Genomic DNA, 12,082 nt, shown 5'->3' on the forward strand with positions numbered 1-12,082 from the left:
TGCCAATGTTCTAACTAAATCTGGTCTGATCTGACTCATGTGCTTCCTCACTCAGTCATGTCCAACTCTTTGTAACACCATGGACTATATAGCCCACCAGGCTCTTCTGTCCATGAAATTTTTCAGGCAAGAAATACTGGAGTGGGTTGCCATTTCTTTCTCCAGGGATCTTCTCAACCCAGGGATTGAACCTGTGTCTCCTGTGTCTTCTGCATTGCAGACAGATTCTTTACCTGCTGACCCATCTGGGAAGTCTCTAACTGAATATTTTTTTATTTTTGATGTTTGTGTTTTCTTTACATATCCTAGACACCCATTCTTTGTCAAACACATGGTTTTCAAATATTTTCTTCCAATTTGTAGCTTACTTTTTCATCTTTTTAACTATTTCTTTTATTTATTTAAAATAAAAACTGGGTGCTTCACACAGCACAAGTTTTTTTAAAGTTGAATGATGTACAATTTATCAATATTTTCCTTCATGGATTGTGCTTTTGGCTTGAAGTCTAAAAACTTGTTGTCAGCTCTAGATTCCAAGGATTTCTTCTTTTTTCCTAAAAGTTTTTGTAGTTTTATGTCTTATATTTAAGTCTGTGATTTATTTTGCTTAATTTTTGTATAAGGTGTGAAAATTAGGCCATTATTTTGTCTGTGAATATCTAATTATTGCACCACCATTTGATAAAACAACTGTCTTTCCTCCATTGAGTGTTTTTGCACTTTTGTAAAAAATCCATTAGATATATTTGTCTACATCTATTGCTGGATTGTGTTTTCTGGTCCATTAGTGTATGTATCTTATCTATATATACAATAGATCTTGCTGAAATGTTTATAGGAATTGCATTAAATTTATCTTTTTGGGGAAAATTGACATCTTTACTATGTCACGTTTTCCAGCCCATGAACATGGTATGTCTGTGTATTTCTTGAGTTCTTTGACTTCTTTCATTAGTGTTGTGTAGTTTATAGCATGGTTTGCCAGATTTATACCTGAGTCTAAGTTTTTGAATGATTGTCAGTGTTACCATATTTTTAAATTTTAGTGTCTATGTGGTCATGCTAGTGTGTATAGAAATAAAACCAATTTTCAATATTCTGTACTCTGTGATCTTGCTGAATAACATACTAGTTCAAGGTCTTTTAAAAAAATGTTGTAGATTCCTATGAAGTTCTTTTTCTTGAGTTCCTTTTCTTCCTTATTGTAATGGTTAGAACTTCCAGCACTATGTTGAATAAAAATGTTCAGAGTGGACATTTTTGGGTTATTCCTGATGTTAGGTAAAAGCATTCAATCTATTACCATTAAGTATAATGTTAGCTATGGGGTTTTTTGTTAGATGTTCTTTATTAATTTGAAGGTGTTCCCCTCTGTAGCTATTTGTCTAAGAGTTTTGATCATGAATGAGTGTTGAATTTCATCAAATATCTTTTATGCATTGATTGATATGATCATATGATTTTTCCTCTTAACCTGTTAATCTGTTGGTCTGCACTGACTGAATTTTGAGTATTGAACCAACCTGTATACCTGGAGTAAAATCTACCTAAACTTGTTGTATATGGGCTTCCCTAGTGGCTCACATGGTAAGGAATCTGCCTGCAATGTGGGAGACTAGAGTTCAGTCCCGTCATGAACTGTGATGGGACTGAACTGGGGTCAGAAAAATTGAATTGACGTCTGAACTGGGATCAGAAAAATCCCCTGGAAAAGGGAATGGCTACCCACTCCAGTAATCTTGCCTGGAGCATTCCATGGACAGAGAAGCCTGGCGGGCTCAGTCCATGGGGTCCCAAAGAGTTGGACATGATTGAGCAACTAACACACCTCCATACACACACCCCCACACATCCACACACACATACACACACAAGTTGTATAAATCTTTTTTGCATGTTAATTAATTATAAATGCTAATATTTTGTTAAGGACTTTCATGTCTATATTCATGAGCAAAATTTGTGTCTAGTATTTCTTTTTTTGTACTGATTTGCCTGGTTTGGCATTAGGATAATTCTTGCTTCCTAAAATGAAGAGTTTTCTGTATTCCAGAAGAAATTGTATAAGTTTAGGGTAGAATTTTCTAAAAAGTCTGGTGGAATTCTTCAGAAAATTCATCTGTTTTTTAAAATAGACTTTACTTTTAAGAGCAGTGTTAAGTTCATTGTAATATTGTGCAGAAGTTCAGTTCAGTTCGGTCGCCCAGTCATGTCCGACTCTGCGACCCCATGGACCACAACACGCCAGGCCTCCCTGTCCATCACCAACTCCCAGAGTCTACCCAAACTCATGTCCATTGAGTTGGTGGTGCCATCCAACCATCTCATCCTCTGTTGTCCCCTTCTCCTCCTGCCTTCAATCTTTTCCAGCATTAGGGTCTTTTCCAATGAGTCAGGTCTTTGCATCAGCTGGCCAAAGTAATTCGAGTTTCAGCTTCAACATCAGTCCTTCCAATGAACACTCAGGACTGATCTGCTTTAGGATGGACTGGTTGGATCTCCTTCTAGTCCAAGGACTGCAAGAGTCTCTCCAAGCACTCTCAAGAGTCTTCTCCAACACCACAGTTCAAAAGCATCAATTCTTTGGCACTCAATTTTCTTTATAGTTCAACTCTCACATCCATACATGAGTACTGGAAAAATCATAGCCTTGACTAGACAGATCTTTGTTGGCAAAGTAATGTCTCTGCTTTTTAATATGCTGTCTAGGTTGGTCATAACTTTCCTTCCAAGGAGTAAGCATCTTTTAATTTCATGGCTGCAGTCACCATCTGCAGTGATTTTGGAGCCCCCCAAAATAAAGTCAGCCACTGTTTCCACTGTTTCCCCATCTATTTGCCATGAAGTGATGGGACCAGATGCCATGATCTTAGTTTTCTAAATGTTGAGTTTTAAGTCATTTTTTTCACTCTCCTCTTTCACTTTCATCAAGAGGCACTTCAGTTCTTCTTCAGTTTCTGCCATAAGGGTGGTGTCATCTGCGTATCTGAGGATATTGATATTTCTCCCGGAAATCTTGATTCCAGCTTGTGCTTCATCCAGCCCAGCATTTCTCATGCATATAAGTTAAATAAGCAGAGTGACAATATATAGTCTTGACTTTGGAAACAGTCTGTTGTTCCATGTCCGGTTCTAACTGTTGCTTCCTGACCTGCATACAGATTTCTCAAGAAGCAGGTCAGGTGGTCTGGTATTTCCTTCTCTTTCAGAATTTTCCACAGTTTATTGTGATCCACACAGTCAAAGGCTTTGGCATAGTCAATAAAGCAGAAGTAGGTGTTTTTCTGGAACTCTCTTGCTTTTTCAATAATCCAGCAGATGTTGGCAATTTGATCTCTGTTTCCTCTGCCTTTTCAAAAACCAGCTTGAACGTCTATAAGTTCACAGTTCATGTATTGGTGAAGCCTGGCCTGGAGAATTTTGAGCATTACTTTACCAGTGTGTGAGATGAGTGCAATTGTGCTGTAGTTTGAGCATTCTTTGGCATTGCCTTTCTTTGGGATTGGAATGAAAACGGACCTTTTCCAGTCCTGTGGCCACTGCTGAGTTTTCCAAATTTGCCGGCATGTTGAATGCAGCAGTCTCATAGCATCATCTTTTAGGATTTGAAATAGCTCAACTGAAATTCCATCACTTCCAATAGCTTTGTTTGTAGTGATGCTTCCTAAGGCCCACTTGACTTCACATTCCAGGATATCTGGCTCTAGGTGAGTGATCATACCATCATGATTATCTGGGTTGTGAAGATCTTTTTTGTACAGTTCTTCTGTGTATTCTTGCCACCTCTTCTTAAGATCTTCTGCTTCTGTTAGGTCCATACCATTTCTGTCCTTTATCGAGCCCATCTTTGCATGAAAATTTCCCTTGGTATCTCTAATTTTCTTGAAGAGATCTCTAGTCTTCTCATTCTATTGTTTTCCTCTATTTCTTTGCACTGATCACTGAGGAAGGCTTTCTTATCTCTCCTTGCTATTCTTTGGAACTCTACATTCAAATGGGTATATCTTTCCTTTTCTCCTTTGCTTTCTGCTTCTCTTCTTTTCACTGCTATTTTTAAGGCCTCCTCAGACAGCCATTTTGCTTTTTTGCATGTCTTTTCCATGGGGATGATCTTGATCCCTGTCTCCTGTACAATGTCACGAACCTCCGTCCATAGTTCATCAGGCACTCTATCAAGTCTAGTCCCTTCAATCTATTTTTCACTTTCACTGTATAATCGTAAAGGATTTGATTTAGGTCATACCTGAATGGTCTAGTGGTTTTCCCTACATTCTTCAATTTAAGTCTGATTTGGCAACAGAGTCCCATATACCCCCTGCCCTGTACATGTATAACCTCCCGCATTATAACAATCTTCACCAAAGTAGTACATATGTTATAATTGACAAAGTTACATTGATACATCATTATCATTCAGAGCCCATAGTTCACATTAGTGTTCACTTATGTGTTGTACACTCTGTGGGTCTGGACAAATTTATAATGACATATACCGAAAAACTATAGTTATCATTGCCCTAAAAATTTATATGACTTACCTCTTCATCCTTTCTTCCTCCTTAACTCCTGCAATCCCTGATGTTTTTACTGTCTCCATAGTTTTACTTTTTCCAGGATGTCATGTAGTTGAACTCATATAGTATATAGAATTTTCAGGCTGGGTTATTTTACTTAGTAATATATATTTAAATTTCCTCCATGTCTTTTCATGGCTTATAGCTAATTTCCTTTTTAGCACTGAAAAGTGTTCCATTGTCTAGATGTATCATTCAGTTTTTGATGGATATCTTGATATCTTCCAAGTTTTGGCAATTGTGAATAAAGCTGTCACATTCATCTGTGTAGAGATTTTTGTGTGGACGTAAGTCATCAATTCCTTTGGATAAGTACCAAAGAGTGTGATTGTTGGATCCTGTGGTAAGAGTGTGTTTAGTTTTATTAGGAACCACCAAACTATTTCCCAAAGTAGTGATATTTCTTTAAGTTTTGAAATTGTGAATTCAATTTCCTTAATAGTTATAGGGCTATTTAAATTGTTTCTCTAATAGTGGATGAGTTGTGATTTCTTCTTTCTCTGTCCCCTCCATTCTGCTATGAACCATTCAATGACTTTTTATTTTGGATTTAGTATTTTATAATTCTAAAATTTTCACTTTTTTTATCTTCTATATTTTTGCCAAGGCTTATTTTTGCATTTGTTTTAGTTGTGTTAATAACTCTTTGATGAAGCATTTTTACAATGGTTGTTTTAAAATCCAACATCTCTGTCATCTTATTTTTGGCATCTGCTGATTGATGTTTTTCATTCATTTTGAGATCTTTTTGGGTCTTGACATCATGAGCAATTTTCAATTGTAACAAGACATTTTTGTGTTATGTCATGTGACTCAGGATCTTTTTCAAGCCTTCTGGTCTAGATAGTCTTTTTGACACTGTGCTGTGGATGCCACCCTATTGCTTCTCACTAGAGTTGGGAGTCCAGTTCTCCATCTGGTCTCCATGAGACCCAAGGTGCGGAGGAAGCTTTTCTTTACTGCTGGATGGTAGTGGGAGTTTTATCACCCAAAGTGGTCTCCACTGACACAGTGGTGGGATGTCTATGTTATTAGTGGGTGATGAGGAAAGTTTTGACTCTCCACTAGGAGATACTGCTGATACCAGTCCCTATGGGGAAGATGGGGATACCTTGTTACCGCCAGGTGGATGTGGAAGGTCTGACTCACTCACTGGCACAGTGTGGGAGAGGGCTTATTATTGCCTGGGTCTCTAGTTGGCTTTCTACCCCTGGTGGTGGTGTTGGGATGCCTCATTACAACCGTGCGAGGATGAAAATCTAGACTTCCCACTTTACATCTGCTTACGTCTGCTAGCATGGATGGTGGTGGGGCCACAGTATTTTTTGTCGCATTTGGCTGGACTACAGTGTCATTGTCTAAAAGTTTTCTCTCTTGTTTGATTGCCTCTTTCCTGGTCCTTTGGTAGAAAGAGCAAGCTTTTGTTTTATTTTTATTTATATATTTGTCTGTTCTCATTGGTGTTTTCAGGTTGCTCTTTTCTTCAACTCCAAATCTAGGGTATATGAGGCAAAAAGAAAACCCATGAAATTCACCACTGTGTCATTTTTTAGGTCATGAGGCCCCTAGCTGGTCTACCTTCTCTCCACATTTCAGTCATTTTATAAAATGTTCATTTTATATCTAATATCCAGGATTTCTAGTCATACTGACTGGAAAGAATAGAGAAAATGATGTCTACTCCATTCTCCCTGAAGTGGAGTCTAACATTTACATTTTACAGAAAAGTGGGCTGATATTGAAAGATGTTAATAGGTTTAAGGTAACACAGAAAGTGAGAGAGAGAGCAGGATCAAATTCAGGCTGTGTAGTCCTGAATGTTAGAGTTGAGGAGTCATCCTTTTCTAGTATCTTTTCCAATACTTGAATCCTCTCTCTAACATCCCTGTCAAGTGATGTGAAGCATCAAGTGTCAAGAGACCATGCAAAAAAATTATGTGACTCCTAACTTCCTGCCGCTTGTACCAAAACATGGACCCTCGCTGGGCAGCATACATCTCAGTTTATTGTATGGGATAATAAACCCTGTTATTTGATGTTTTCATAATTCCTACTCCTGTGAAAAGCACCGTGTTGGTAATCAGTAGCTGCCAGTTGACCTTGGTGTTAAATCCCAGTGTAGAAAACTCTAGGCAAACACTGTCTGAGATGTATGAGAAAGCAAGTATGGTCAACCTCACCTTGTCTTCTGTATCTGTCTCTCCACAGTTCACTTGTCTTCTCCAGTGCAGAGGATATTGGTGGTACTCTGCTCAACCCCCTGGGGTACCATTTTACTGTTTTTGTGCGCCACCTGGGTTTCCTGTGCTTTCCAAAGACAGTATTCATAGCCTTTCTCTGGACTTTCTGGCTCCCAGAGCCCGGTTTTCCTAAAAGGTATAAAGCTGAGAGTACATGGGAATTATGTCTCCTGGGGTGACATTTAACTAATGACATTTGGGAGCAGACAATTCTGTGGTGAAATCTTATACTCTGATTTCCTTTCTGGGAGCAGGCTGAAGCTACTCTCTGCAGGATTGTGCCCAGGAGGATGTTGCTGCTTGGGTCTCCTTCCCTTTCCCCTCCCATCCCTGCTTCCTTTCTGGTTTCCCTTGGGAGCACTTCTTTAATAAATCATACAAATCCTCTTCTCAGGGTCTACATCTGGGGAACCTGACCAAAACGACCATCAAAGAAGTTTCAAGGTGGACGCTTGTCCATGTGTTGTGTGAGGATGGTCACTACCAGTTACTGTGGTCACTACTGAGGAAGAACAGGGAGGAGTCATGGCCAAGTTGCCTTGATCTTGTCGTTATGGAGACAAACGTGCTGGGCTTTGTCACAAGGCTGCTCTCCTCCAGGTATGATGTTGCTGTGGAAACACAGAGCCTGAAGCCTCCAAGAACACTCTGTGCTAATCCCAGCTGCTTTATCCATCTGCTTTGTGTCTCATTAGCAGACAGAGCCCAGAAAGACGGGAGGCTTTGACCATATCTCTGTTGAACCCAGTTTTCTAGAGAGGGGCCCCACCCCTGGACTTTTTCCTGGGTGAGTGAGCATCTTGGGGGTATTTTAAGGTAATATTCACTAAATTAGATGGAAACAAAATCTTCTTGTGCTGTATGGTTTTCAAAATGACTACCGGGATTCGCACTTACTGCATATTTGTTTCAATCTACATTCAAGTGGGTCCGTCTGAGATGCAGTCTTATTTTGAGCTTGTAGATTCTTTTAGTATTAACTTCCCTGTTCCCAGATATTGGAATAACGGTCCTAACTCATGGTTAATGATTCCTGTGGTCAAGAAAGCAAAAATTTAAGCACATAGATATGGGTTATGTTGTCTCTACATGATGATGGCGCTGATGCTGGACTCTGGCCACAGGTATCAATGTGGCCTGAGGCTGTCTCCCCAGTGGGTGACAGTGATTCTCAGTTACAGTGCAATGTGGTAGATACAACTTCATGGTTAAGAGCATGGGCTTTGGTGTCTTGGTATGAGCAGCAGCTATAACAAAACAATATAGACTAGGTAGCATATATTACACATATTTACTTCTCACATCTTGGAGGCTGGGAAATCCAAGATCAAGGTGCTGGCAAATTTAGTGTCTGATTAGAGCCCTCCTTCTGATTTGCAGATGACTGCCTTCTTGCAGTATTTTCACATTGGGGAAGGAGAGAGGACTATGGTCTCTTCCTCTTCTTATAAGGACACTAATCCTTTCGTGGGGACTCTAATCTCATGACCTCATCTAAACCTAATTATCTCCCAAAGGCCTCATTTCCACATACCATCACATTGTGGATTAGGGCTTCAGTATGTAAATTTTTGGGGGACACAGCATTCAGTTTGTAGCAGATGGCTTTAGGTTGACTCGAGTTAAGGAAAGCATCATAAAAAAAGAGATCTCTTTTACTGTAAAAAGTTATTTACTTTGTCATTTAGAAATGGCAATGACTGTTATGTTCATTATTATTGTTTCTGTTGTTAAAATCAAATTTTGCCAATGAATTAGATTCCCTGATAGCTCAGTTGGTAAAGAATCTGCCTGCAATGCAGGAGACCCCGGTTTGATTCTTGGGTTGGGAAGATCTTCTGGAGAAGGGATAGGCTACTCAGTCTAGTACTCTTGGGCTTCTTTTGTAGCTCAGCTGGTAAAGAATCCGTCTGCAATGCCAGAGACCTGGGTTTGATCCCTGGGTTAGTAAGATCCCCTGGAGAAGGGAAAGGCTACCCACTCTAGTATTCTGGCCTGGAGAATTCCATGGACTGTATAGTCCATGGGGTTGCAAAGAGTCGGACAGGACTGAGCGACTTTCACTTCCACTTTCAAAGTTAATTCCTGACATTCTGTTGCCTGCATCTCTTAGAGACATCAGCTAGATCTGGGAGTCCACATTAATTTTCAGAAAAATGAAGCAATATCAGTTAGAGTTCAGGTGGGAAAAGAAATCATTCTAGATATTTCAAACAGAGCAATATTTAATATGGGGAATAAGCTGCCTACAGAAATTGATGAGAGGAATGGAGACACCAAAGTCAAGAGGGCAATCACAGGTATGGTCCATCCAAAGGGCCAAAGAGATTCTGATGCTTCCCAGTGGTCAGGAACTGATGGGAAACTACTGCTGGTCTCAGAGCTTCTCTGTAGGCCTAAGGGGATGAATTTCTAGGAAACATGGAAACTATTTATTAAACCCCCCTGTTTATGATGTCCACCATATCTGCTAAAGCTAGAAGAGAAAGAAGGGTAATTCTGTCCCCATTCTGCCTTCTCTGGCTTGCTTGAGTGTTGTAGACTAAACCATAGCCAGTACCCTGCTGGCAACTGAGTATGTGACATTTAGTTCCCAGTCTTTCAGCCTTTGTGATTCAATGGAGAACAGAGAAGGGAGTGCAGAGTGTACAGGGCCAATAGACAATATTTGGTGGTGGTTCATTTTATATGCCTAGTCTCCAACATCATAATTTTATTTCTTGGCACCTATAATTGTGAATGGGATTGTGATGTTTGTGAATTGGATGTTTCTAACTAGGGTTCTGTAATTGTACTTTTGCCCTTATGTGGTTTTATATACTGAATACAGAAAATTCATATTTATAAGCACAATGGATTGTTTGATTTTAGGTCAACTGAAAGTCAGCATGTGTGTGTGCTGCATGATAAGTCGCTTCAGTTGTATCTGACTCTGTGTGACCCTATGGACTATTGTCCATCAGGTTCCTCTGTCCATGAAATTCTCCAGGCAAGAATACTAGAGTGGCTTGCCATGCCCTCCTCCAGGAGATCTTCCCAACCCAGGGATTGAACCCCGGGTCTCTTACAGTCTCCTGCATTGGCAGGTGGGTTTATTACCACTAGCACAACTGGGGAAGCTCCAAAGGCAGCACATACTTAATTAAAGCTGAGGACCTGAGACCCAGAGATTACACTTGCCATTCACCATCTGGGATGGTAGAATAACAACAGCAGTAATGATACTGATCGAGACTTTCCTGGTGGTCCAGTGGTGAAAACTTCATGCTTCCATCATAGGGGGTGCAAGTCTGATCACACACACCGTGGGCATGGACAAAATGTAAAAAAAAAAAAAAAAAAAGTGACGATGATAATTACAGCTACTGCTTGTTTTTACTTTTGAATTTCATTCTAGGTGCTTTACATCTACTAACTCATTGTCTCTCACCACAGTCATATGCAGTACTATTCCCATCTTACAGATGAAAACACTGAAATATCAAGAGGTTAAATAAATTTCCCAATTTCAAATAGCAAAACAGGATCTGAATCTCAAACTAGCTTTTAAGTACTACAAAACACACAGAAATTCTGTTACACATGGTTTTTATTCATGTTTTACTTATTCTAAATTATTTTATTGTGGTCTACCAAATTATGAGTTTTCTCTGACTCTCCCTTCTGTTCACCCTTGTATTTTATGATAAAATTAGTGGTTAAAGTTTATTGAGAGCTTTCTATGCTTCAGACCATGCTAAAGGATTTGCAGGTAATATATCATTTAATACACAAGACAGCTTTATGAGACCTGGAGAGGTTAAATAATCAATTTAGCATCCCACAGTAAGGAAGTGGCAGAGCCTGGATTCAACCTGTAAAATTGCACTGACTGGCCAATTCAGTAGCCAACAGCCAAATGTCATGACTAGGCACTTGAAATGTGGTAAGTCTGAATTATGATGTGCTGTAAGTATAAAGTACATACTGGATTTCAGAGACTTTACACTGTGGTGCATCTGGGAGATGCTGTGCTGTGAAATAAGACTCAAAACCTTGCTTCCAGCCTCAATCTTTTCCTAGGAGTTCATCTAAGAGTTATTGAGGCTACTCAATAGAGACTGGAGAAAACTGAGTGAAAGGGACTTCAGTTGGAGGTGGGGCGAGCTTGGGCGGGGGTGGGACACTGAAAAGAGAGAATACACTGCATTTCTTAAAAATGCCAATGGCATTTTGGGATTTACATAACAAATCAGTCTTGCTGGAAGGATGTGTTGTAGTTGATTATTATTTACGACAAATCACTCACCCTGAGTTGCCAAAAGGGTAATTATGGAATGGATGCAGGACTGTTTCCTACAATGCAAGCAGATAGTACAGCTGGGTCTTAGAGGGGAGTGACACCAGGGCTCTGAAACCTACCAGGGACAAAGGAGGCCACTCTTTCTCTCTTGCCTACTCTGGCAACTCAGTTTCTTTTTCTGCTTTGATGTCTTTTTTCTATGTTGACTGGCTTTTTCTTCCTCCCAGCACGTGATGGAAAACCCTTGATTGACTGGAGTTGCTGGGTCCCCATTCAAAATTAGCTAAGTAGGAATCTGATTTGTTGGGCTTTGCTCAAATATTCTCCTCTAGTCTGAACAATGAGTCAAAATAAGCAAATTAAATAATATGACTGCTACAGAAATGACTGCCTCTCTACTTTTTCCCTGCTCCTCTACCATACATGGGTAACTTTCTTCACTGTCCTGCCTCTCAAAATATTTTAAAGAATGCTTTTATTGCTCCATAATCATGTCATAGCTCTTAACCTAGTAAAGCAATATAGTTAACTATTTTATTTAAGGATGTTCCCAACACAGGTGTTCTGAGAAATTCTTTTGGGTTTGGTCAATACAAATTCTGTTTATTGTTTCCATCTTTTATGTATAAAACTCAATCAGACTCCATAGCCCTTTTCTCTGTATTTTCCCAGTATTCTTACATTATGTTTATATATGAAGATGGTTTTATGACATTTTATCAGTTTGTCTTTAGATAGCGTGCAGGAAGGCAAGGATATGTTTTGCTTGTCTGTACCTTCCTAATGCTGGTGCATAATTCACTTTCCATAAACATGTATGAATGAAAGAAAGAATGAATGGCACTGCATTTTCTTTCCAAAAAGACAAAGAGTTTGTATTTTTGTATTCTCAGTGATCCTTTTCTAACCTACCAGTATTGATTTTTAAAGTAACTTGTGTGTTGGTCTGTCTTTCTTAGGTGGAGAAAATATTCACCTAATTTTTA

At 39.4% G+C, this 12,082-nt stretch overlaps 1 protein-coding gene across 5 annotated transcripts in view; it reads left to right on the plus strand.

Annotated features, from left to right (window-relative positions):
* The window catches only part of RCHY1 (ring finger and CHY zinc finger domain containing 1), a 126,055-nt gene that overhangs the window by 44,918 nt on the left and 69,055 nt on the right, over positions 1-12,082 (plus strand). For 2 of the 5 annotated variants that reach the window (XM_086405380.1, XM_086405382.1), the window contains exons 9-10: positions 7,209-7,414; positions 7,510-7,661. In XM_086405380.1, coding sequence (XP_086261506.1) covers positions 7,209-7,414; positions 7,510-7,570 — 267 coding nt within the window. In that variant the 3' untranslated portion in view covers positions 7,571-7,661. Of the gene's footprint in view, positions 1-7,208; positions 7,662-12,082 lie in introns of those variants that run through there. The other 3 variants (XR_015165301.1, XR_015165300.1, XM_086405378.1) reach the window with 3 other exon arrangements.

Source organism: Bos grunniens, chromosome 6 (genome assembly GCF_055505025.1).
Source record: "Bos grunniens cultivar Pamir isolate PY7600 chromosome 6, Bosgru_T2T1.0, whole genome shotgun sequence".
NCBI lineage: Eukaryota > Metazoa > Chordata > Mammalia > Artiodactyla > Bovidae > Bos > Bos grunniens.